Source organism: Balaenoptera musculus, chromosome 16 (genome assembly GCF_009873245.2).
Source record: "Balaenoptera musculus isolate JJ_BM4_2016_0621 chromosome 16, mBalMus1.pri.v3, whole genome shotgun sequence".
NCBI classification, from domain to species: Eukaryota; Metazoa; Chordata; class Mammalia; order Artiodactyla; family Balaenopteridae; genus Balaenoptera; species Balaenoptera musculus.
In genome coordinates, this window is record NC_045800.1 from 65,134,357 (window position 1) to 65,161,272 (window position 26,916).

Genomic DNA, 26,916 nt, shown 5'->3' on the forward strand with positions numbered 1-26,916 from the left:
CAAAAGGAAGCCAACACCTAATGTTAGTGCTGTGGGGAAACAGGTTCTCTCCTAGGCTGTAGGGTAGAAACGTAAACTGGAACTGCTTTGGAGAGCAACTTGCATCAAAATTTAAAATACATTCACTTTGACCCTGCACTCCTACAGTGACAATCAGACAAGTACACAAAGATTACACAAAGACATTCATTTTAGGGTTGTTTATAATAATGAAAGATAAAATAACATGTTCGTACTATGAGATACTATGAGATGGCACAGTCATCAAAAATGGCACAGGGACTTCCCTGGTGGTCCAGTGGTTAAGCCTCTGCATTTCCACTGCAGGGGGCGCCGGTTGGATTCCTGGTCTGATCCCTGGTCGGGGAACTTAAAAAAAAAAAAGGGCACAGATCTGTAAAGGATGCACATACGGAGGGAAAAGCAATTCACAAAATTGAAGGAATGATTCCAGTTTTGTAAACGAATTCCTGGAAGAGATGCTCACAAATATGTTGGATATGTGGTGACTTGCTTGTTTTTTCTCTGTTTGGATTTTTATACCCATCACTTACTATGTTTAAAACAAAAATTTCAAGCTTCAATTTTAGGGAAAGAGTCACCAAAAACATAAATAGTAAATACTAACTTTATTATGGCATAAAGCTGTGTTTTTATACATTAACTCAATTTTACAGTAAAACACTTTATGTATAACTGTAAAGAAACTGCTGCACAGATAGTTCCAACATAAAAATTGGTATTTTAAAAGTTCATTGAGTTGTTTGATACATAAATTGGAAAATATTTTCTCTGTAGAAAATAGTAAAAATGCTAACATTTCCCAGGCTAACACAACAAGCCCATTTAAACCGTACAGTAGCTGAATTATACATTTATAAATATGGTTTGAATTCTGGGATCCAGGAGAAACTTTAGCTTCATTTACTAAAACAGCCATGTTGTCCTAAGTTGTGTAAAGTGAAATTCCCATTAATCTTCCCCCTTACTCTTGATTTATGCCTGATTATTTCTTCCTAAAGGACAGGTATACTGTCCTTTTAATCTACTTGATAAAGTAACCCATTCTTACCCAAACTTAAATGTTTTGGTTGTTATTTAAGTATGCTCAGTATCTCAGCAAAACCAGAATCTAATAAAACATGATCCACAAGGCACGAGTTGTTGGTCCTCAAATACCTACCTCTCCTTGACTCCCTCTGGCTTGATGGGAAACCACAAGGAGGTCAAGTGATAAAATTGTCAAGTGGATCAAGGAATAAAAGCCAAGAGAATTTGAGAACAGAGAAACATCCAGTCAGGATGCAAGGACAGAAATGAAGTCCAAATAGAAAAAGGATGCTGCCTCAAGAATCAAGGAGGTGAGTTGGCTATCTAAGCCCCTTACTGCAAAGGTGACTCAGAAGCAGTTGGATATAAAGACCCAGCCAGAGAAACCAGTGCCTAGAAAGATTTCAGTTGTTCAAAATAATTAAATGAAAACAAGACAGGCCATGTATTTGAACTCCTCCTGTCATAGTTTATTTCCTGAGATTCCCAATACAGAATTTCTAGGGATTAAGGCAAGAAGACAATGTTACTCTAAGCTCCTGCACAAGGTTTCCCAGAGAAATAATACTCGAGACCTCAGAGCAATATCAGGCCAGGGGCTATATTAAGTTCTTCAGTTCCCTCAAAGTAACAACTTAAAAATAACCATATAGAGTTTGTCTTAAAAGGAAGTCTCTAGGTAGCTGCAATCTATCAACAGAGTAGCAGTCTAATAAAAAGAAAGAGATCCTATACGTGGCTATAGGAACTAGGCCTTGAGAAACTAAATTGGATCATTCTACCTAAAATTCCCAGCTTGCCCATTAGAAGTTAAACTCTAGTAACATTAATGACCCATTAAGTTTTCACCATTAAAAGAATGCTTTATCCCACACCTTCACTTGTTCTTTTCTTTGCTCTCAATACATGTTTCCTTCTTGCATGTGGAATATATTTTCAGTGGGTTTTTTTTGACTCTTCAGCCATGCAAATCTCTGCCCCCTACTCCTTTAGTTCCTCCTTGGTAAACAATATTAATCTTCCAACAGGAAGTGGAGTATGTTATCATCAAGCACCATTTATCCCGTCTCCTCACTTATGAAGAAAGTTACTGGGCCATGCTATACACTTGAAATTCCTTAAGGATACTTGCTTTCTAGTAAAATACTTCTATATGTACATATATATTTTTTAAAAATCTGTGAAGAATTCACTGAAGCATGAATCACCTTATATTGAGAAGCTAATAATGTATCAAAATGCACATAACAATGGCTAATCTATATACTATCTCCTATCAAATGTATCACCACCTCCAAATCTAGAGCATATGCTGGCATAAACTGTGTTACATCCCAGCTAAGTTTGAATCTTGCTTCAAAACATTGCTCAGTGTTAATTCTCAGAAGATACATTATAGGACCATAGGAGTAAATGTTAGGCAAGTGGCTGAGGAATACCAATTACAGAACAAAGCCTTGAGTGCTCAAAGTGCTTCTCCAGAAACTGCTGCGTTCCCCATGGTAATTAGGAAGGACACTATTAAGAGACACCTCTAAGTATAAAGACAGGTCAACTTCACAAGTATCAGCAGATACATGCTTGATTTTATCTTATAATCTATAGACACTGCATTAGAATATGTAATGAATTCACACACCTTTTCCAAAGGAATACCCCATACAGAACTAGCAACAAAGTTATAAATGACAATGATCAGACGAAATAATTTAGATGAAGTTTGTCTCTCTGGAAGAGATGGGGACTGGGCAAGTGGTCAGGAAGGAAATACAATGTGCTTTTAACTTTGTATGAAAAATAATGTTCAGTTTCCTGTTGCCGAACACAGCTCTGTTTTTGCCACATAAATCCTCTACTTCAAATTACTGTCCGAATGCTTTACTAAAACTCCGCTTCTGGCCTTTGTTTTGGAATCTGTTACTTTTGTTGCCACCTCCTGATCGCTGTCCTCTGAAGCTTCTATTTCTTTCCCGCTGTCCCCTGAGACCTCGATTGCCTTCCCGCTGTCCCCTGAAGCTTCTGTTTCCTTCCCGCTGTCCCCTGAAGCTTCGATATCCTTCCCGCGGTCCTTCTAGCTCTGGTTGCTCTGTGGCCACAGAAAGCTGCCAGCGCCGTGAATCATGCCATTTTTCCTGTTTGAGAGATGGTTTCATTTTTACCTGCTTTGATTTTTACTGAATTCGGTTTAAAAAGGCATGAGAAAGATGACATTTTTTCCTTTTTTCTAAAGAAAAACTTGACTGATAACCTAAGTGCTTAAAAGATCACTGGTCAAAAATAAAATAAGTTTCACTATGAGACATACCCTCATCATTTATTCAATTCAATTACTACAGGGTATCCACAGCTGTCAGGTAGTAAAACATATAAATATACCACTTGCAAATGCATTTCTCACAGCAGTACGGAATAAAGATATAGCAATTAAAAATGTCATGTAACATACACGGGGTTTGTGAAAAAAGCTGGATATTGTTCACAATGCTGTAGAAAGGAAAAAAGGCAGGCTGAATAAGAAAAATATTAGTATAAATAGGGTAGGAGAAAAAAAATACTAAAATATAATTCTTAATTATTTTTAGTAAAGGGACTAGAGCTATTGTTTCCCTTTCTATTATTCTACATTTTAAATAATAAATATTTTACCGTTTAGATATGTTAACTTCAAAATCTAAGAGAAAAGAATACCTGTACTTCTGTTACTGATGCAGTAGGGATATCAAAGCAAACACCCTAGAAATCAAAACAAATGCCAGTTAATCCACACTTTGACAAGAATTATAAAATGCACCTTAAATGATACTCCAAAAGACCAGGTATTATGTAAAAAAAACAACCCAAACAAACCAGGTATCCATTTTAGATAAACTTTAGACCAAGCCCCAACACATAATACCTCCCCAAAGCACAATAATGAAAAGCCAGGGATATTAAAAAAAAGGACTCAAAACTACTTAGAACTGACTAGAGATCATTCTTGGCTTTCACACTGTGCTAATCCTCATGGAGCTATTAGCTACATTTTATAGCTGAAGAAACAGAGGCTTGGAGAGGCTAACTCACTTGTCTAAGGCCCCACAGCTGGTAAGAGCAGTTTTTAAAAGTCTGGTCAGTATGGCTCTTAAATAAAACCTATGGTCTAAAAACATTAAAATACACTGCCTTCCATCAGAAAGACTGAACTAGTAAGGATAACCTAACTAAAAGCAGACAAATAAATGATCTTATATTGTTTTCTATGTTTATAATTCAGCCTCCTATGAAAAGAGTTTAAAAATTAAATACTTTACAGGACACTAGCTTCGATAACAAGCAGTGCCATCATCTCCAATAAAGTCCTCAATATCTGGTCAGGGAACTAAGATCCTGCAAGTTGCGGGGTGCAGACAAAAAAAAAAAAAAAAAATCCTCCTGTTTCTTGGCGTCCACAAAATAATCAAACTCCCCCGGCAACTGACACAGGCACTCCTCTCCCCTGGCTGTCTTTAATTACAACATTTTGAGGAACATCCCTTCCACCCAACAATTTACCCAATTATAACCACAGGTAGCATCAGGTACTGATGCCATTCGTGGGAATCTTCATTCACATATTTACTAAGTACTCAATACCAGGCACTCATTGCAGTACAGAGACGTCTAGAAAACAGTTTTGGCCCTTGACTCAGCCACAGTGTTCCTGAGGCTGTCAGTCAGTAAGCAAGCACAGCAAGGCAAAACTTACATGAATAAAGCTATGCCTTAAGAACTGTGAAGTAGATGTAGAGGTGCCCCCAACTCTGCCATTCGGCCAGGGGAAGCTTCAAAAAGACTTAAGACCATATGTATAACTGATTCACTTCGTTATAAAGCAGAAACTAACACACCATTGTAAAGCAATAATACTCCAATAAAGATGTTAAAAAAAAAAAAAAGACTTAAGACCAATTCATAAAGGATACCATGGAGATAAGAAATACTATAGAAACAGTGGATTGAGCATAAGGATGAAAGAAAGCAAGATGTACTTGGGCATTGTTGGGAGTGGAGGGCACTGGTGGTGAGGAGACAGAGATGAAGTTGGTCAGGAGGACAGAAGCCAGCTCCATGTGAAAGTTGGGACTTTATCCCATAGATTATGTGGAGTTGCTTAAGGAGGTGAACAACATGGTCAGACAAGCAATGAGCTGAAGATAAACCTGATACGGTTCACAAGCCAGTAGTTCTCCAAGTATAGTCCATGCACCCCTGGAACCATGAGATTTTTTTTTGGGAGGGAGGGTTCCACAAAGTCAAAAATATTTTTATAATACTAAAATGTTCTGTCCTTTTCACTCTCTTTAAGGGTAGAGAGGAGTTTACCAGACACTACATTACACGTGATATTGCTCTGATGACTAACAGAAAATGATATTCTTACGCTTTATTGGAATTTCAGTCTTAATTTCTAATACTCTAAATATCAATAGATATAACCCATCTAAACAAAAGCTTTTTGGTGTCCCCAACATTTGTTAAGAATGTAAAGAGGTCCTAAGACCAAAATGTTTTGAGAATTTCTGTGCTAGTCTATGCCATTAACTGAGAGCAGGAGTCAGAAGAAAGAACACCAGGTTTGGAAGGCAAGATTTTAAATTTTGAATAAGTTTGTATTAAGGTGCTTAATAATCCCGATCTGGGTGGAGATGTCAGGGAAGCAGCTGGATCTTCATGTCTGGCACTTCATGCAGATGGTTCAGGTTACAGCTACACAGAGGGTAGCGGTCAATGACTAAGCGGCACTGAGGGTCATGGACGACAATGCCCAGAGAAGACTAGATATAGAGTGAAAACGTGCAGCATCCCCATAGAACAGGGAGAAGCTACCGTACAGTGTTTTATTGCCAGCATGAAGCTAATGAACCAAGGTGAGGTCACAAAAGAAGCCCCAGCCTTACCTGCTTTCCTTTGAGAAAGACCATTCCCTTCACTTTGGAATCAATACCCTCACCCAGCTGCTCTTTAAGTTCTTTCCAAGCATAACTAATATTTGGCATTTCAATTGAGCACTGCAAGATCATGGTCACAAAGCCCTATGGAAGAAAGGGGAACAAAATTAAAGCCTCAGAAATAAACCTAAGTGATAAGCACTTGTCCTCATGTTTCTGAAATATTTATGGGAAAGCTCTTCCTAAAAGCATACCCCCCCACCCCACCATTTTAGTACAAGTAAAACTGGGGAACTCTGAGTAAGATTGGTGGACTGTGCTAGTGTTGGTATCCACACTGTGATAGTACACGTCTGCAAAATGTCACCACTGGGGGAAACTGGCAAACTGTACAAGGAATCTCTCTGTATTAACTCTTAAAACTGCATATGAACCTACAATTATCTCAAAAATTTCAACTTAAAAAAGAAAAGCACCACCTTCTTAAGTTTCTAGGTATGCTGGCTAAATGTATCATATGAACTTATGTGTCCACATGATTGGGTTTTTTTAGGATGAAAAAACTTGACATATAATTCACATACCATAAAATTTGCCATTTTAATGTATACGATTCAGGGGTTTTTAGTATATTCACAAGATTTGCAATCATCACCACTATCTTAAATTCCAGAACATGTCACTATCCACACCTCCCCAAACACAAAAACCCACATCCCCGTTAGCAGTCACTGCCATTCCCTCCTCTAAGGAGACACTGCAACTGCAAACACTAATCTACTTTCTGTCCCTACGGATTTGTGTTTTTATATATATATCTCAACCTTCATGAAAAAGTTAAAACAACTGTGAAGTTTCAACGGAACACTTTTGAATCCTGCTCAAACTCTAAATTATAAAGTGTCAGGAATTTGACAGGGACCCTTACCACATCTGAGTTGATCAAGGAGCGCTGGTCGACTGACGTGGCACCTGAAATATGGGCCAGGGCTGCTGCCAGGGCTTCCACGGCTCCCTTCTCCTCGATCAGCTTCTCAGCTGACTGCTTGAAGTGACCAATCGCAGTGGGAGGCACAGAATCCAAAAGCCTGTGGTTTGAGAATATATTTATTAGGAGAAACGACAGAAGTGGACAGATTTCATTTTCAAGACAACATCATCTCAAGATAAATCAATATCTTTGAAACCAAATCCTGCATATGTCTAACATCATTTTGATGCAATGTATAATACTTAGCATTTCTTTTGATCATGAACCCTCCCTGTCTATTTTTTAAATAAGCATCTCATATTTATAATAGTAATTGTGGAAAGCACTCTAAAAATGTTGCTCAGACTCTGGTTCTGAAGCAGGGGATGTAGCTCACCACCTGGAAACATTTGGAAAACAGTCGGAACCTTTTTGGTTTTCGTAATACCAACGTCACTCACCTCCCAGGAATACACTGCACAACCAGGGATGCTAAACAGCTAAATATCCTTGCAAATCAAAAAAATGGGCAGAAGACCTAAATAGACACTTCTCCACAGAAGGCATATGCATGGCCAACAGGCACATGAACAAATGCTCAACACTGCCAATTACTAGAGAAATGCAAATCAAAACTACAATGAGGTATCACCTCACAGTGGTCAGAAGGGCCATCATCAAGAAGTCTATAAACAATAAATGCTGGAGAGGGTGTGGAGAAAAGGGAACCCTCCTACACTGTTCGTGGGAATGTAAATTGGTACAGCCACTGTGGAAAACAGTACAAAGGTTCCTTAAAAAACTAAAAATAGAAGTACCATATGATAGTTCCCACTGCTGGGCATATATCTGGAGAAAACTCTAATTCAAAAAGATACATGCACCCTAATGTTCATAGCAGCACTATTCACAATAGCCAAGACATGGAAACAAGCTAAGTGTCCAGCAACAGATGACTGGATAAAGATGTGGTACATACATAAATGGAATTTCACTCAGCCATAAAAAAGAATGAAATATTGCCATTTGCAGCAACGTGAACAGACCCAGAGATTATCATACAAATTAAGCCACACAAAGACAAATATCATATATCACTTATATGTGGAATCTAAAAAGTAATGCAAATGAACCTATTTACAAAACAGAAATAGACTCACAGACATAGAAAACAAACATGGTTACCAAAGGTGAAGGCTGGGGGTGGGGAGTGAGGGGTAGAAAGAATAAACTAGGAGTATGGAATTAACAGATACATACTACTATACATAAAATAAACAACAAAGATTTGCTATATGGCACGGGGAACTATGTTCAATGTCTTGTAATAACCTGTAATGGAAAAGAAATCTGCAAAATTATACACACACACACAAAAAACTGAATCACTTTGCTATATACCCGAAACTAATACAATATTGTAAATCAACTATAGTTCAATAAAAAATAAAATAATTAAATATTCTTCAACTTGTAAGACAATTGCACAAAATAATTTTCTTGCCCCCATGCCAGTAGCACCTCCAATGACACTCTTAATCTAATCCTCACCATCTAGACATTTACCATAACTTTTTCCTACACGATATGTAAGGTACAGTTACTTAAAATGCCCAAGACAAACCAAACTATTAATAGTGGTTTCCTCTGGTGAACAGGATTGGGTAGGAATGAGTAGAAACAAGAGTTTTTGTTTTCTAAGCACAGCCTATTTTTTTAACAAGCAGGTTATCAATTTTTAAAACAATGAATAAATAAAGCAAATTTTAAAAGGCTAAATCTCATTATTGCACAAAAACATGTAATAAATAGACCAAGCACTAAAACAGACCATAGCAGTGGTAGGGAACATACCTGATGGCATCTTTGCTAGAAGCTTTTATTATCTCTGTTGCAGAAGGAACACCTATTCGCTTAAATTTAATTCCCTATAAGAAAATGAACCATAACTTAACGTACAACGAGGCCATCAACTGTTTCCATTGAGATTAGTATTCCCCCAATTTTTTAATATTTACCAAACATATTTGTTACATACTTAAAAGATAAACTTTTTATCTTAGAAAGGTTTTAAATTTATAGAAAAGTTGCAAAGATAGCACAGAGTTCTTGTCTACCTGCATCTATTACTTTGTTATTACTTTGGTACATTTGTCATAGTTAAGAAACCAACATTGCTACATTACTATTAACTGAACTCCAGAGTTCATTAGAATTTCACTAGTTTTTCCACTAATATCCTTTTCCTATTGATATTTGACCCAGGACACCACATTACATTTAGTCAACATGTCTTCTTAGTCTAATCTGTGGTAATTTGTCTTTCCTTGGTTTTCAAGACCTTGATGGTTTTAAGGTGTGCTGGTCAGGTATTCTGTAGAATGCCCCTCAATTTGTGAACATCAGTTTTCTACATCCTTAGACTGCGGTTATGGATTTGGGGGGAAGATGATTGGTTTCATTACATCATATCAGGGGCACCTGCTTATCCCTGATGTTGACCATGATCACCTGGCCAGGTAGTGTTCACCTGCTTTCTGCCCTGGAAAGTCCTCCCCCATGACCCTACTCCGCTCTTTGTAAGCAAGTCACTAAGTACCGTCCACTGACGGTGAAGCGGGGAGATTAAGCTCCACCTCCCAGAGGAAGTACCAGCATAAGAATTCCCTTACAAAATTCTTCTGTAAAGAAAATCAATGTCTTCTTTCCCATTTAAAAATTTATCCTTTTAACATATTCTCATCTTCTTGGTTTTCAAGCAATTCTATACCCCCCTAAATCTACACTTAAGTATTTCTGGTGCGTTCACAGTGTATCTGAAAACTGTCTGAAAACCGCCTCTCAAACATAAAAAAGACCTCTTGTCATTATAAATATGAAGACAAAACCATTGCTTTCAAATGCAAAGTATTTAAAATGGGCTGTATATCATAGGACAATATATAAAACACATATCTAACAACAAGCTTTCAGTCATGGCCATGTGCTAGAAATAAAAATAATTTCAAGTTAATAAAAACTGAATAAAGAGACCAAAGACTGACTTTAAAACTCAACGTTTGCTGAGTGAAGGCTTAGAAAACAGTTTTACCGCTTTCTGCTCCACTTGGGCTAACTGATACTCTTCCTTGTGCTGATAAAAGCAGATGCAAATCCCAGTCCTTCCGGCTCTGCCTGTTCGCCCAGAACGATGAATGTAGGACTCCACATCCTATTGAAGTGAAATACGTCAGTGACAGTGAACAACAAAGAGAGACATAGACCTGAGTAGCCTAGGCAGAGGCAAGTGTGGTGGTTATAGACCAGGGCTGGGTGAGGCTCCCAAGCACTTCAATTTAAATTAAAGAACTGTAGGGACTTCCTGGTGGTGCAGTGGTTAAGAATCCGCCTGCCAATGCAGGGGACGTGGGTTCGAGCCCTGGTCCAGGAAGATCCCACATGCCGTGGAGCAACTAAGCCCATGTGCCACAACTACTGAGCCTGCACTCTAGAGCCCACGAGTCACAACTACTGAGCCCACATGCTGTAACTACTGAAGCCTGTGTGCCTAGAGCCCGTGCTCCGCAACAAGAGAAGCCACCGCAATGAGCAGCCTGCGCACCGCAAGGAAGAGTAGCCCCCGCTCGCCACAACTAGAGAAAAGCCTGCGTGCAGCAACGAAGACCCAACGCAGCCAAAAATATAAATTAATTAATTAAAGAACTATAAAAAATTTTTAAAAACCTCTAGAAGAGTGGTCCCTATCCTGCGGGTAAATCTGCAAAAAGCATTATCTAAATAGTGCTGTCCAACAGAACCATATATGTAATTTTAATAGTCAACTTTCTAATAATCACACTAAAAAGTTTTAAAAATTTTATTATTATTTAACCCAATATATCCAAAAGTTTATCATTTCAGTATGCTACCTCTACAAAACAAGTTATCAATGAAATATTACACGTTCTTTTTCCGTAAGTCTTCAAAATCCACTGTGCATAATAAAGTTTGAAATTTTTAAAACTCCACTGTATATTTTATACTTACAGCACACACGTCAATTCAGACGAGCTGCCTTTCAAGTGCTGAACAGCCCCATGTGGCTGTGGCCACCATACTGGACAGCACAGGTATACAGGCTATTTAAACAAGTTGATGGCACACACGTACGGGACTTCCTTTACAAGAAACAGTGGCTTCGCAGTAATGTATTTTTCCATCACTGTGAACAACGTTAATCCTGAGGGATTTGCCAAATTTGGGGGTAATGGGGTATTCACGCTTGAAGTGACGGGAACAAGTTCCCTCAGACTAACTTATATGTAAGTGAAGCATTGTCCACACTATATAAACTATGCTTCAGGGCCCTCTTTGGGCAGTTCCCATCATATACAGACCCAAGCAGTCTTAACTACAGAGGCTGTTAACTACAGGCCTTTTCTCCCTTCTCTGTCCTCTAGCTCACAAGTTTTATCTACCCTACCACCACCCCGTCTAAGTCTTACCTATCTTCAAAGTCCAGTTCAAAATTGCACTACCCCCACCCATGCAGCCTTTCAGGACTCCCTCTGACCAGAAACTATCTTGCCAACCTCTGGCCACTCACCGCACTTCCCCTCAACTGTCAGTTCTGAGGAGGTTCATTTTATTTATTTATTTTATTTTATTTTATTTTATTTTATTTATTTATTCATTCATTTAATTTTTGGCTGCGATTGGTCTTCGTTGCTGCGTGGGCTTTTCTCTAGTTGAGGCGAGCGGGGGCTACTCTTCACTGTGGTGTGCAGGCTTACTGCTGTGGCTTCTCTTGTTGCACAGCATGGGCTCCAGGCGTACGGGCTTCAGCAGTTATGGCTCACGGGCTCCAGAGCACAGGCTCAGCAGTTGTGGCGCACGGGCCCAGTTGCTGCTGGCACATGGGATCCTCCCAGACCAGGGCTCGAACCCGTCTCCTGCATTGGCAGGCGGACTTTCAACCACTGTGCCACCAGGAAAGCCCCAGGAGGTTCATTTTAAAATCACCCTTAGCAACATAACACCCAAGAGAAAGCTATTACTAATCCCGGGAAAGGAAGAGATATAACTTCCAATTTGTTTTAGCACCCAAAAGAAACAACAAAGTAAAATCTAAGTGTAAAACACTTACCTTTGGTGGAGAACTCTGTACAACCAGATCAACCTCGGGGATGTCTAACCCACGTGCAGCAACATTGGTTGCAACCAAAACTCCAAAATCACCATTTCTAAAACCCTTCAGGGTGATTTCCCTTTGCTTCTGTGGAATGTCTCCGTGTAATGACTGGGCATCCTGCCAAAGAAATAAGCTCATTTAAGAATACCAGATCCGGGCTTCCCTGGTGGCGCAGTGGTTGAGAGTCTGCCTGCTAATGCAGGGGACACGGGTTCGAGCCCTGGTCTGGGAAGATCCCACATGCCGCGGAGCAACTGGGCCCGTGAGCCACAACTGCTGAGCCTGCGCGTCTGGAGCCTGTGCTCCGCAACGGGAGAGGCCACGATGGTGAGAGGCCCGCGCACCGCGATGAAGAGTGGCCCCCGCTTGCCGCAACTAGAGAAAGCCCTCCCACAGAAGCGAAGACCCAACACAGCCAAAAATAAATAAATAAATAAAAAGCCTGAGGCTAATTTAAAAAAAAAAAAAAAAAAAAAAAAGAATACCAGATCCTACAATACAGGTACTTTTAAAATCACCAATTAGGCCTATAAAGACATTCATATTTTGGTGACACTTCTGCTAAAAATAGTACAAAGGGGAAAAGGTGCCTTACATGGACAAGGCTTAAATTTCCAACCCTTGGTCATGAAATCAACTGTATCCAACTATACTTACAAGATAAAGAACACCAAATATGAGTGATCAAACCTACTTTGTCAGGGTAACGTTGGGTTTAAGCTACCCTTTCTTCATCTGTGAGACGAGATGGGCAGATCGGATGAGCGCTAAGAGGTACACTCTATTAACTGAAAGATGCTTTCTCCCTAAGGGAAGAGAGGGGAAGGACCAACCTGCCTTATGGACACATTCTGTGACAACTCCTGGGCTTCTTTCTTGGTTTCACAGAAGATGATAGTGCGCCCTTGGTAACCACTGTACACTCGGATCACGTCCCCAATAACTGCTGCCCTTTGAGTCCAGTGGCACTTGACAGCCAGATGCTTAGGAAAGAAGGAAAAAAAGATTATTTAGTAAAGCCTAGCTGGAATCTAAACTCACCTGCTCAACCCTAATGATACTAGAAGCAATTGTTTAAGCCTGACTAGAGCAAAGTTCTGCCACCACTGTTTAGAGGAAAAAACTAAACCACTAAAGAAGAGAGCCCTTCCCCTTTCTCCAAAGAGTATCTGGCTTCTTTATCCATTTTCTGACCTAATACAGGTAATGTAGGAAAAGAAATACCATTCCCTAGATTGCTACAGGAAACCAAATAACTGACAGGAGAAAAGCCTCTGTTTTGTCCTTTCATCCACTTAAAAATGCAGTCAGTAGTCAGTTTCCGTACAGGTCTATTCCTTGGGTGCAACGAATTCATCTAGGTACCAGACCCTAAGATAAAAACAGCTTCAACATAAACACTAGGATTCTCTGCTGCCCTCTAGTGTATAAACTCTAGATGTAATGTCGTCACTCTGCTTACTAATTCAGACAGATTTAGGTTTCAAAAGATTCTGCAATCAGGCTACCAGATGATGAAATTTAGAAAACACAGACACCATATACAACTCAAACAGAAATATAACTTCACATGGCTTTTCACATGGATTTAGTATTTATTTGGAAAAGAAGTTTGTTCTTGCCAGTCTTAATACTATCCGACACGTAAAAAAAATTATATACAATTTATTACTAATGCCAGCAACTGAATGAATCATTTACCTCTACAGTTATTGCCGTTTTCTGGGTCTTTTTACCAATCAGGTCCACTTGTTCATATGTAGATTTCATGTATTTCTTAGCAACATTATAAACCCAATGAGGGCAAGTTGCAGAAAAAAGCAATGTTTGGGGATTGTCTTCTGAATCTTTGCAGGAAAAAAAAAGTCAGTATGAATAAGTCAAACAAGCCTACACAGTATTTTACCTCACCCAATTCTTCCAGGGTCCATCAGCATTCTACAGAAAACACTTGAGGCCAAGCGAGGCATCGAGGACACAAAAATGCAAGACACGGGCTTCCCTGGTGGCGCAGTGGTTAAGAATCCGCCTGCCAATGCAGGGGACACGGGTTTGAGCCCTGGTCCGGGAAGATCCCACATGCCGCGGAGCAACTAAGCCCGTGCGCCACAACTACTGAGCCTGTGCTCTAGAGCCCACGAGCCACAACTACTGAGCCCGCATGTCACAACTACTGAAGCCTGCGTGCCTAGAGCCCGTGCTCTACAAGAGAAGCCACTGCAATGAGAAGCCACGCACCACAATGAAGAGTAGCCCCCACTCGCCATAACTAGAGAAAGCCCACACACAGCAACAAAGATCCAACACAGCCAAAAATAAATAAATTAATTAAAAAAAAAAAAAGCAAGACACGGAGGTACCCAATGGGCAAAGAAATGCTGCCTAAATAATTTATGTAAAGGATCCTTGAAATACCCAGAGTACTTTCTCAAGTTGTTTTGCGCTCTAACCATTGGCCTATATGAACCATGAGGGAAATCTGTCCTTTATGAGACCTACTAAGTGGAAAACAATTAATCAAGCCCAGTAACCACTTTAAATCACTAAATAAATAATCTATAATAAACACCGGAACAGATTTTATACTCATCTATATTCCCTAGCATTTCCTCAACACTTTAAGGTTAGAATTCTAGTCTATTCATCCTTTGAGGTCAGGTACTAAAAATAGCTCCCCAACCCCAATTTTTTTTTAGTTTGCTCTTAGAATACCATTGCATTTTCATATATTTCAAATGGCAGCGTAACTGACAGAACCCTTCTGGAGAGCAAGCTGACAAAGTATATTGAAGAACATGAACTATTTATACCTTTCAATTCAGTAATTTCAATTCTGGAAATCTATCCTTAAGAACTGATGCCAAATACTGATTTTTTTTTGTTTTTTTATAAATTTATTTTTTATTTTTATTTTTGGCTGCTTTGGGTCTTCGTTGCTATGTGTGGGCTCCCTCTGGTTGCAGTGAGCAGGGGCTACTCTTCTCTGCTGCGCGGCTTCTCATTGCAGTGGCTTCCCTTGTTGTGGAACATAGGCTCTAGGTGTGTGGGCTTCAGAAGTTGTGGCACATGGGCTCAGTAGTTGTGGCACGCGAGCTCTAGAGCGCAGGATCAGTAGTTGTGGCGCACGGGCTTAGTTGCTCCACAGCATATGGGCTCTTCCCGAGCCAGGGCTCGAATCCGTGTCCCCTGCATTGGCAGGTGGATTCTTAACCACTGCACCACCAGGGAAGCCCCCAAATACTGATGTTTGAAGAAAGCTGTCTACATAAAAATGTCTGCAAGCAGATTTATATTATGTAAAACTTAAAATATGTAGATGGATTAATTCATGGCACAAACAGTTCAGAGTTTTATATGCACAGTAAGATTACAGTTAACACACACACATGACACAATAGCACAAATCAGGAAGAAATAAACCAAAAGCAAAGTATACTAACCTGGTTTCTTTTATTTTCCCTATTGTAATTATATGCAGTTGATGGGAAAAAAAATTTTTTTTGGCTGCGCTGAGCAGCATATGGGATCGTAGTTCCCCGACCAGGGATCAAACCCATGTCCCCTGCATTGGAAGCGCAGTCTTAACCACTGGACCACCAGGGAAGTCCCGGTAATTTTTTTTAATTTAAGTTTTCCTGAATAAAATAAGCCACCTGCCAACTTCCTAAGGCTTCATTTAACTTTCAGGAGATAGTTAATCACCACCCTTCCTCCAATCCCTTATACCAGTTCTTGAATGTGGAGTTTACCTTTCTTGTATGCCACACATAAAATCTCTTCCACTTGATCAGCAAAGCCCATGTCCAACATCTGGTCAACTTCATCCAGGACAACATGCTTAAGTTTGGTGAGATCTAGCTTGCCGTTCTGCAGGTGGTCTTTGATACGACCTGGTGTCCCAACCAGGATATCAATCCCATTCCGCATGCGTTCAACTATAAAGAACACCAATGATAAAATATGTTGGATTTTTAATTCCTTTTATTAATCTGGGATACCAAATTAGATATATTTTTATTCTAAAATATTTATTAACTACAAGTACAAGGTAATATGTTAACTACTGAAGATAAAGACGCTCGAGGCACTCCTTGACCTACTGGGGAAACATGTAAGAAGTGACAGTCCAGTGTATTACATGACAAAACAGAAAAATGCACCAGTGGGGGATGGTAGCACCAGGAAAGAATTGATTTCCTTTGCTGGAGGAAGGTATCAAGATTTCACAAAGTGAAAATAAGAATCTTAAAAGAAATGGGAACTTTCTATAAGGTAAGCAGGTATAGGGAGAATGACAAGATAGAAGGGCAAAAATTCCAAGAAGGTACAGAGATGTTCAGAAAAATGGAGTTCAATATAACTAGGATGAGATGGTAATGATACAACTTTCTATTGGGTTGCTACTGCAGTCAAGAAATCTACTGCTAGGGAGGATTACTGGACTGAATGTCAATATTATGACATAGTATGAGTGTGTTTCGTGTTTGGTAATTGCAATCATTGTTGCTTTTGTTGTGGTCATCCATTTACAATGCTTGGTGTCAGTTTATTTATCTCTTGTAAAAATAATAAACAGTGTGTGTGTGTGTGTGTGTGAGTTGTGAGCAAAAAAAAAAAAAAAAAAGAGTTTGTTTGTATAAGGATTACAATTTAAGTATAAATTAGAACAATTTAAATCAGGGAACCTAATTACCGCTCCTTACCATAAAAAGAAATGAAATCGTTTAAAAGTTTAAAAGAAGTTATTGTTTCCAGACCTATGTATTATATAGAGCAGAAAGAACAAATGGAATAGTAACTTTACATATTATTATAAAACCTAAGAATAAAAAGGAAATAGCCCATTCACCACATACTGGATTTAATAAGAAAAGGCAAGAATAAAGCAAGTAATACTTTGACACACCATGAGCTAAATTTTTAAATAATATACACTTTTTATAATAAAAGTTTTTTATAATAAAAAAAAAAAAGAGATCTACTGCTAGGCACTCTACTTACCCAGTTTCATCCTCACAACACCACTGCAGGGTGAGTTTAGCAAGCCTATTTTATACATGAACAAACTAAAGTGCAAAAAAATCAAGCAACTTGAACTGAAAAATCAGTTACTCTGTGAGCAGAGTTTAGATTCACACCCAGGCCATTCTGATGCCAAAGCCTATGTTAGTTCCACCAAAGCTGAAAAGAGATAATCACAAGCCTTGTGTGCCAATATTAAGACTTCTATTTTTATCTTTTCGTATTATTTTTTAATTTTTATTTTATATTGGAGTATAGTTGATTTACAATGTTGTTTTAGTATCAGGTGTATAGCAAAGTGATTCAGTTATACATATACATATATCTATTCTTTTTCAGATTCTTTTTCCATATAGGTTATTATAGAGTATTGAGTAGAGTTCCCTGTGCTATATAGTAGGTTCTTATTGATGATCTATTTTATATATAGTAGTGTGTACATGTTAATCCCAACCTCCTGATTTATTCACCCCCCCTACCTTTCCCCTTTGGAAACCATAAGTTTGTTTTCTGTCTGGGAGTCTTGTTTCTGTTTTGTAAATAAGTTCATTTGTATCATTTTTTAAGATTCCATATATAAGTGATATCATGTGATATTTGTCTTTGTCTGTCTTACTTCACTTAGTATGATAATCTCTAGTTGCATCCATGTTGCTGCAAACGGCATTCATTCTTTTTTATGGCTGAGTAGTATTCCATTGTATATATCCACATCTTCTTTACCCATTCATCTGTCCAATGCTAAGGCTTTTAAAATGCTTAAATCCCTTCCCAAATTACATATCTAATCTACAAAATAAAGCTTCAAGGTCTTGAACTGGGAAGTAATGGAATAGTACAGCAGGTGCTACAAGATTTGGCCCTCAGGACCAGAGAAAAGAAAGCCTGTCTACAGTAAAAAGAGGCAGACACCCAAGGTCCTTGACAGATAAAAGAATAACCTTGAATTCTGACTTTCTAGTTCCTGGACTCTGTCCTCTTGGGCTCAGTAAAGTACCATTGCAGCCTTTAGATAAACGCAGATAAATAATACAAAAGTCCTAAGAACCGCATACAGGATTTGATACATCATCATGTAGGACCATGTACTTGACCATCTTTAAACAATAATGACAAAAGAAAACCACCATAAATGACTAGATCAGGTAGGTAAAGCCAGATGTCAAGGTCAGAAGAAATCCAATCAGGGCATCCAACAGTAGATGGCATTTTCCTTCCCTCACAGTGGATTTACTTACTTTGTCCTCCGTAGGGAGTTCCACCATAAAAACAAGCCACTGCCAGCTTTTTTGTGACGTCACTGAAGTCTCTGCTTACTTGACTTGCCAACTCCCTTGTGGGTGTAAGAACCAGTACCTGAAAAGGAAAAACTAATAATGGAATCCTAAGTATTATGCAGTATTTGTTTCTTAACAAATCTGGAATGCACCAGGAGGTTCAACTCAACCTAATAATTATTTTCAAAACATCTATTATGTGCGTTGCAATATACTGTGGTGTGGGAGAATAGTAAATATAATATGGTTTCTGACAAATCTACCCACTAGAAAAGCTTGTGATCTTACCAATCAAAAGAGAAATTGGTACTCAAATTTATGGTGCTCTAGGATGGTTGCACACAGCAAGCTGGAGGAATTGGGATAAGTTTCATGGAGCTGCTAGTACTTAAGGAACAGCGTTCCAAGAAAAGAACAACTTGAGCGAGGAGTAATACTGCTGATGATAATATCAGCTAATATTTGAGCTTTTACTATGTGTCAGGAGCTACTAAATGCTTAATATGCATTATTTTTATTTAATTCTCACAACAAGTTACCTACAACTGCACTGTACAATTGTATTATAATACCTACAATAACATACAACAGCTCTCTAAAACCAAAAGGCAAGCCTGGATTTAAATTCGGGTAGCCAGGCTACAAAACCTAGAGTCTGAACCTCTGCACTACAGTGAATCTGAAGTAGAATGGAAGTCAGAAGAGTAAGGCAGGGCCAACATGGTGAGGGGCTTTGAATCCTACAGCAGTTAACAGGACACACAACACACAACCACTACAGATCCTCAAATAGTCTAACAACATGAAACAAATACGATTTAAGAACAACTTAGTATATCCATCCAACAGATATTTACTGAAGTGAACATCCACTATGTGCCAGGCACTATTCCACGCGCTAGAATAATTCGTTTGTTTACTGCTGTTGTAACTGTAGATAAATACAACAGAAAACAAATCTATTAATTAGGACAACATGGCCTCGTCACCTCTGATACCCCTCCTATTCAGACATCTCTATTAAAAATGCTTTCTCCATTTTAGGCAAAACCTGACCAAACCTGTGAGCCCCAGGGACATCTAAGAGTCTGAAAGAAACATGCGAGCATTAATAATACAGGTGATCACAACCATGGGGGCAGATTACAATATTTAAATATATAAGGTTTGTGGTCAACAGTCTTAAAAGAATTATCCTGGTTTACCTTCAGATAAAGATCTCCAGTAAATACCAGAAAAAGGCCTTAAGGAGAACCCAATAAAAAACAATAGGGTATGTAAACGATGCTCAAACAATGACTCTTCCTGTGCAGATCTGGAACCCCTAAGGACTGCTTAAAGATATTTACCTGAGGGGCACGGCCTCTCTTCCGGTCTTGCAGCTCTCCCTGAAGTCTCTCAACCAAAGGGATAGCAAAGGAGAATGTCTTCCCAGTTCCTGTCCGTGCCTGTGCGATCAAGTCCTTCCCACTATAGACGTGGTGAAACGTCTTTGCTTGTATAGGAAACAGGAAGGTCACCCCACGCGCTGTGAACAAATGAAGCATGTTATCTGACACTGCAATTCTTAAAGTCCCAGCCATACTGGAGAATGAAAGCATAGCCGCGCTTCTGGTCCTGCAGAATTATGGAATTCTACATTCTGGTCACATCTACAAAGTCAAGTTCAAATATATTCTGGCAAGAATCTGCTTGAAGAAAAGATATCAATAAACTGTAAAGCACCAAATTATAGTAAATACTTATTATCTTAAGAGATTAAGCCCCTTGTCACAAAATCTCATCCAAAGGCCAGTATAAGCCTGAAAATCAGGTGCTTTGTTGTCTGACTGCCACACCTGATTCAGAAAACACCTAAGTTGAGCATCTGTGACTTCCTACCTGGTTCACAGGCACTATGCTAAGATGAGTTCTGAGTCAGGCTGGTATCATTAACCTAGAGATGCCTCAAGAAGTGGAAGAAGGTAAAAAAGAAAATACCGGGCTTCCCTGGTGGCACAATGGTTAAGAATCCGCCTGCCAATGCAGGAGACACGGGTTCGAGCCCTGGCCTGGGAAGATCCCACATGCCGCGGAGCAACTAGGCCCAAGAGCCACAACTACTGAGCCTGCACTCTAGAGCCCGCAAGCCACAACTACTGAACCCACGTGCCACAACTAGTGAAGCCTGTGCGCCTAGAGCCCGTGCTCCGCAGCAAGAGAAGCCACGACAATGAGAAGCCCGCGCACCGCAATGAAGAGTAGCCCCCGCTCGCCACAACTAGAGAAAGCCCAGGTGCAGCAACGAAGACCCAACACAGCCAAAAAAAATCTTAAAAAACAAACTAAAAAAAAAAGAATTAAAAAAAAAAAAAACCAACATGGTATCAATTGTTTAATTTCACCAGCACTATGAGTCATTACACTTCTGAATATACATATTGTATTGAATAAATTTTAATCACTCTAAGAGGCAGCAAAGGCCATCACTAGTTTAGTCCTATACCAAATATACAGATCTACTTCATTATATGGTTGCATATATCATCCTCCAATAAGAACATGTCCCAGTTCATTTCAACAAAAAACAGTGGAGTGCTTCCAAATAATATGTTCTAACATTATACAATATTTCCAAGAACATTACCTTTGAGAAGTTTAATAGTTTCTTCAGATATGGGAAAATTAGAGAAAGCTCCTTCTTTTTGCTCCACAGTTATCTCCTGTCAAGTAAAGGGCCACAGAAAGAAATCAATAACTTTACCCCTACAAGCTAAATACAGAAAGCCTTTTGAGAAAAACTATTCTAAAATAGCTCTTCTAAATCAATTCTAAAACATCTCTTCTAAATCAACCAAAAAGACACAAAAACTTTGGTAGGTAAATCAAGATCTGAAAAGGAAACAGATCAGAGTAATATGTAAAACCCTAACAAAAAAAAAGTTTGTAGCAAATACATAGAGCACATATATACCATGTGTAGCTAGTGAAAGCAGATTCAATCTCGACTAAGAACTTTTCCACAATCATTCCAAATGAACAATACACTGTTGAACAGGTTATTAACCCCTTCCCATAGCAACATCTTTCATATATACATCCATAGAAAATAAGGAACAAATATTTACGACAAAATGATCACATTGGCACTATTTGATTGTAAACAATCTGAATGCTCAACAGAGGAATAATTAAGTGAAGTTCTAAACATTTATATGATGTATTATGTAACCATTTAAAATATTTAATATTTAAAAGTGGGAAAAATGCCTATATAAAAATATAGGCAAGATAGGAAAAGGCAAACTACAATATTGCATATAGTACAATCGTAATCTGATTTTTAAAAAAGCTGTATATATTTTTTATAATCAGGAAAAATTTTTAAATGCTGATCATGACCTACAGCAAAGAGAAAATTATTTATTAGATTTAGGATTTTTCTTTGATGACTGAGTTTCTGAAAGACAGCAGTAATAGCTTCCAAAGGGACATTTAAGTATCTTATTCAACTCAAGTTAGTTTATGGCCTATACAAAAAGACTTATGCAATCAAGCAAGCACTTTTTCAGTGGTTCCACTTAATCATGATTTATTAGGTGAAACCCCTCAGACGGAAACTGGAGCATATTTGCATAACCATATCCCTCCTGTTGATTTCTGACTTGCAAATAAGCAGACCATGTGTGGAGAGAAGACTTTCTCAAAACTTAAACAGATCTGCTCAGTTGCAAAGGAGGCATTCTAACACTGCAGTTTTTAAGATGAAGTCTCACCCTGCAGCTCAATGCAGTGCTGACACGTCAAATTTCCTCCCATTATTAAATAATTCGTTTAATAATTACGTACTTATTTACCTGAAACAACATCGAAAGATACATTCTACATATTAAAATGCCACTTTACCTGCTCTAACTCACTGTTACTTTCTTCACTGGCAGCTTCCTTGGAGTCGGAGTCAGGTCCAGAATGAGGGAATCCATTCTTCAGGTTGGGGCTTTTCTCTCCAATTTCTCCATTCATTTCTTTTTCTTTCTTCATCTTCTTGGACTTAGGCGCACCCAAGTCGTCCTCAGAAGGCTCCTCATTTTTTATTAGTTTTTTGGTTTTAGGAGAAACAACTGTCTTTTCACAGGGCTCCTTTGATTTTTTCGCCCTTTTGGTTTTAGGAGATATAATGTCATCTTGAGATGGCTCCTCTTTCTTTTTTGTCTTTTTGGATTTAGGAGAACTCATGTCAGCCTCAGAAGGCCCTGCTTTCTTTTTAACCTTTTTAGCTTTGGGGGAAATCATTTCTTCCTTTTCTTCTGCTGCCTCTTCAGTCTTATTAGATTTTGGCTTCTCTTTTTTACCTTTCTAAAAAATTAATAAAGACAATACAAACAATAAACAAAACATTGATACACTTGTATAATATATCGATCCTGCATTAATTCAAGATCACATAATTATGAAGAATACAATTTGGGGGCATTTTTCAACATGTGTACTTTCATCTTGCAGTAAGGCAAAAATCAAACGGTATGTTTTTTAATACCATTTCTTGGCTATATGGAAAGAAGAATATATCAATAACTTCATTAGCTTGGAAAAGAACGCGCTTCTTGGTAACTATTCAATTCATGGTGGTCGAACAAGTTGTAAAGTCAATTTTTCACATGGGACTTTGAGTGGCTCACGGGATGCTCCAACATATTGTAAACTACACACACTATAGGAAGTGATCAAGAACAATTTAACTTAATTCTGGTAGAGTAATAAGACCATGTATACCCACAGACAGATGGTGTTAAGCAGATTTCTTTCTCTGCTAGAATTCCTCTACAAGTAAGACAGGAATTCATAATATCTGCCTTGTTAATCTCACAAATGCAAATAAATTTACATAAAGATATGTTATGAACCAAAAAGTTATAAAAACCCACAGTCTATCACCCCATGTGTAAAAATGGTGTACCTAATTTAAAGGGAAAAACAAAGAGCACAAGTTACAAGAAAACGGAATGGGTGAAACCTCAAAACCAAACCAGATTATGGCTCCTACTTGAAATGTCTGACCCTCTCCAATTTTTCATATTTCTGAAAACTTAATATTACTGAAAACGTGTTTTACCCTCTGTTAAGACCTCTGTGGCAGAGCCTCAGACCAATTCCTGAAGTATGGGGACTATTACATTGAGCTACTATTACAGTCTGCCTCCATGAAACTTCAGGCCTGGCCTCTGCTCTTAAAATCATGGATGAACGATAATCTCTCCCATATGACCCATCCTTCAGACATCTGAAAAACAATCTGGTCCACCCCATCCCACGACTTCAATTCTTTCATCCCTTGGTTCCACCAGTGAGTGGATTTCCAATCCCGGTGGTCTCCTTTGGAATACAATGGAGTATGTTGGGCATGTCCCTTCTAATTTCAGCATCTCACAACCGAACACGTTGACTAGTGCAAGGCAGGTAAAACCAAGACCACTTCCTCCCCACCTGTGGGGACAAGTCTGTGCTACCTCGGCTTCCTACAACAGCAAAATATTCCTTGCCAGAAACAGCAAGGAAAGAAAATTCTAAGTCCCGTATAACACAAGTTCAGGGACAATCTTTGTTCTCACTGACCTTATCTCAGAACACAGACTCAGTCACAAGTTAAGTCTCTATCTACGGAAGTAACAGCAAGGAGGCAGACAGCTATCGAGGTAACTTAAGACTACCGCACACTGGCGGCCTATATAAAAAATATGGTGTGCAGTTATCACCACAACCTGTCTACATTTCCACGGGAAATACGACCAATAAACCTTAAGAGGAATTGAACTACTTTATCGTCTAAGGGCCGCTTCCCAGAAAACTGTACTCCCACTACTAGGGTAAAAAAAATGTCACCGCGGACGCCGCCCACGTGTGCGGATGGCCTTATGGTCTCGCCAGTTTAGTCGAAAGCCAGTAGGTCTGAGTCTGGGCCAAAACGTGGGGCCTAACCATGACGGTCCTACTCTGTGCACCGGGTGCGGGACGCCCAGATTCAGGGACCACGTGGGACACCCGGCCCGCTCTCCAGTTCCGATCCGCCCAGACCTCTGGGCAGCGCGTCCGTCGGCCGCGGAGAGCACCGACCACCCCCGGGTGCCCCTTGGCCGAAACTCACGCGGGTCTCGGGACGAGCCGGGTCCGCGCGGCGCGCCACGCGCCCCCAGCCCGGGCCCCTCCTCTTAGCGGCCGGCCCCCCGTCCTGTCTTGCCCCAAGTCCCTCGGCCCCCGGCGGTACCTTCTCATTTTGCTTTCGCGGCATCTCCACTTTCGCCATGGCCGTGTCCGACTCCAAATCCGCCTCACTAAGAAGTTTCCCCGGCATCACTCAGGACAAGCAGAACAGGCCGACCGCTCTCGTCTACCGCGTGGAGAGGAAGAGAATGCCCAGCTTTCTCTTTAGCCGACCCAGCCCTCGTCACTTCCGGTAGCAAAGCGCATCCTGCGGAAGCGGAAACCGCCGAGAGGCGGGGGCGCACGTGGTAGCTCCACAGCCGCTGCTGCTCAAGGTGGCTGGACTCAATGAATTAGCTGAGTAAGGCGCCTGAACTAGAAGGCACCTACAGAAGGGTAGGAAACCCAGAGGCTGGCTTTATTCTCGTTCACACTCTGCCCAGATTCTCGCCGGCCCCGGCCTGATAAATGAAGATTTGTAGTTGCTTTTGAGTAGCGCCTCTTCAGTGCTTTATATTAGATTGCTCTCGTTTGTAAGGTCCTTTCACGCGCAGACTCGCGAGATGTGTATTCTTGATCATCTTGGGGAGACGTCGACACTTGAAAGGAGACACCCAGACTCACAAGCCTGGGTGAGAGCTAGAGGTCGGGCGGGTCTGGTCATTCATTCATGCGTGCACTCAACACACATCTCCTGAGCATTCACCGTGTCAGGTGTGAGAAACAAGGTTAGGATTCAGCACAGAAGCCTGTCTTCAATAAGCTTTATGGGCTGGTGGGAGACGGACGAGTGTCAGTTGTTTTGAAGGCACGGAGAGGCACCTAAGCCGGCCTTGGGACCTGTAGAAAGGATCCCCAAACCACGTAGACCTCTATTAGAAAATACAGGGGCTCTTTAGTCCTGCAGAATTTGGACATATACTCATTCAAGCGGTTGAGGGAAAGTGGTTCGTTGAATGATGTGTGACAATATCGCTAAACTTTCTGTGACGAACAAGTGAGGCAAAGAATTGGGAGCCAGTGCATTATAAAATCGGTTTTAAAAATGGGTTGAAATCTTGCCTGGCTTTGAAAACCTGCACCATTTGCTCTGTGATTTTGGACACATCACAAATGTATTTCTTAACCTGAACCTGTGTTTCTCATGCATAATGGGGATAAGAAAACCTACTTCATCAGTTGACAAAATTAAGTAAGATAATGAATGAAAAAGGTTTAGCATTGCCTGGCACACAGAGCACAATAAATAAGAGCTATTAAAACTCATAAGGAAAAAAAAAAAAAAAAAACTCATAGGGAGAACTATACTCAACACTTTGTAATAACCTATAAGAGAAAAGAATCTGAAAAAAAATACATATAGATGTATAACTGAATCACTAACCTAAACACAACATTGTAAATCAACTATACTTCAATAAAAAAATAAAATAAAACCATGGGGGAAAAAAAACCTCATAGGTACATCAAGGTTTTCAGAAAGACAATTCAAAATGTAATCATTTTATGACAAAGGAAAATGCTGGAAGTTCTATTTCTGTATTTCATAAGATTAGTTTTTACTGCACATTTTTTAATCTGACAGTTTAAAGGAAATTTTTCGTGTTTCACAGTGTCAATTTTTTAGAAGATAAATTTATGTAAATATACAACGATGCTTTCACTTACACTGTGATATCCTTGAGCCAGGAGCTTTGATTTCTTTATCTTTGTATCCTTAAGATTTTGGACAATGCCTGGCACACAGTAGCCTACCACTAGTAATGGGATAAGGAAGAAACCCTTTGAAATAAATTTTAGTTGTATGGCCAGGCAGGAAAGCAGTTAGGAACCTGCAGTCTGGTTAATAAACCACAAAATTATGTGATACTGCAGTATATGATACGGCTGTACACAGTGCACGGACATTTTTATTACCAACAGATGTTCAGCAACAGAGTAAGCCCAAAATGCTACTAAATGGAAAATTTTTGTCAAGGCTTATAAAGTATATAAATTCCTTTGTAACATACCTGCACATAGGCACAAGGCCAAAATTCTAAGAGGAAACATGCAAAAGGCCCTTTCTGGCTCAAAGGTGGCTAAATTACTGTATTTAATCTAATCATCAGTACAAAATTCAGTAACAAGTAGAATATATGGGACTTATATCCATTTGATAGGAAACGGCAAGTACTTCTTGAATATTGATTCTGCCGGACCAGTTTCCTCTGATGTAGATGATGTAAAATGTTTTCATAAAATTGGGAGAATTTCTATTTCGGTTTGTATACACACACGCACACACACAGTGAATTCAAAAGTCTATACCACAAAATGTTAGCAGTAATTATCTCTGAGAGA

General features: G+C 39.5%; 1 protein-coding gene across 2 annotated transcripts; it reads right to left on the bottom strand.

Annotated features, from left to right (window-relative positions):
* Positions 1 to 614: 614 nt before the first annotated feature.
* DDX21 (DExD-box helicase 21) lies at positions 615 to 24,831 on the bottom strand. 2 transcript variants are annotated; one of them, XM_036828515.1, is made up of 16 exons: positions 24,638 to 24,831; positions 22,282 to 22,731; positions 21,023 to 21,098; positions 19,746 to 19,924; positions 18,358 to 18,475; positions 15,847 to 16,032; positions 13,799 to 13,944; positions 12,931 to 13,080; positions 12,053 to 12,214; positions 10,019 to 10,138; positions 8,782 to 8,855; positions 6,886 to 7,045; positions 5,967 to 6,101; positions 3,739 to 3,783; positions 3,061 to 3,182; positions 615 to 3,030 (listed from the first exon to the last, which is right to left on the bottom strand). In XM_036828515.1, exons 1-16 carry the CDS (start codon positions 24,722 to 24,724, stop codon positions 2,913 to 2,915), a joined length of 2,328 nt encoding a protein of 775 aa, XP_036684410.1. In that variant the 5' UTR covers positions 24,725 to 24,831; the 3' UTR covers positions 615 to 2,912. The 2 variants fall into 2 exon arrangements, with proteins under 2 accessions (XP_036684410.1, XP_036684408.1); XM_036828513.1 differs by having other exon boundaries at positions 615 to 3,182.
* Positions 24,832 to 26,916: the final 2,085 nt, after the last annotated feature.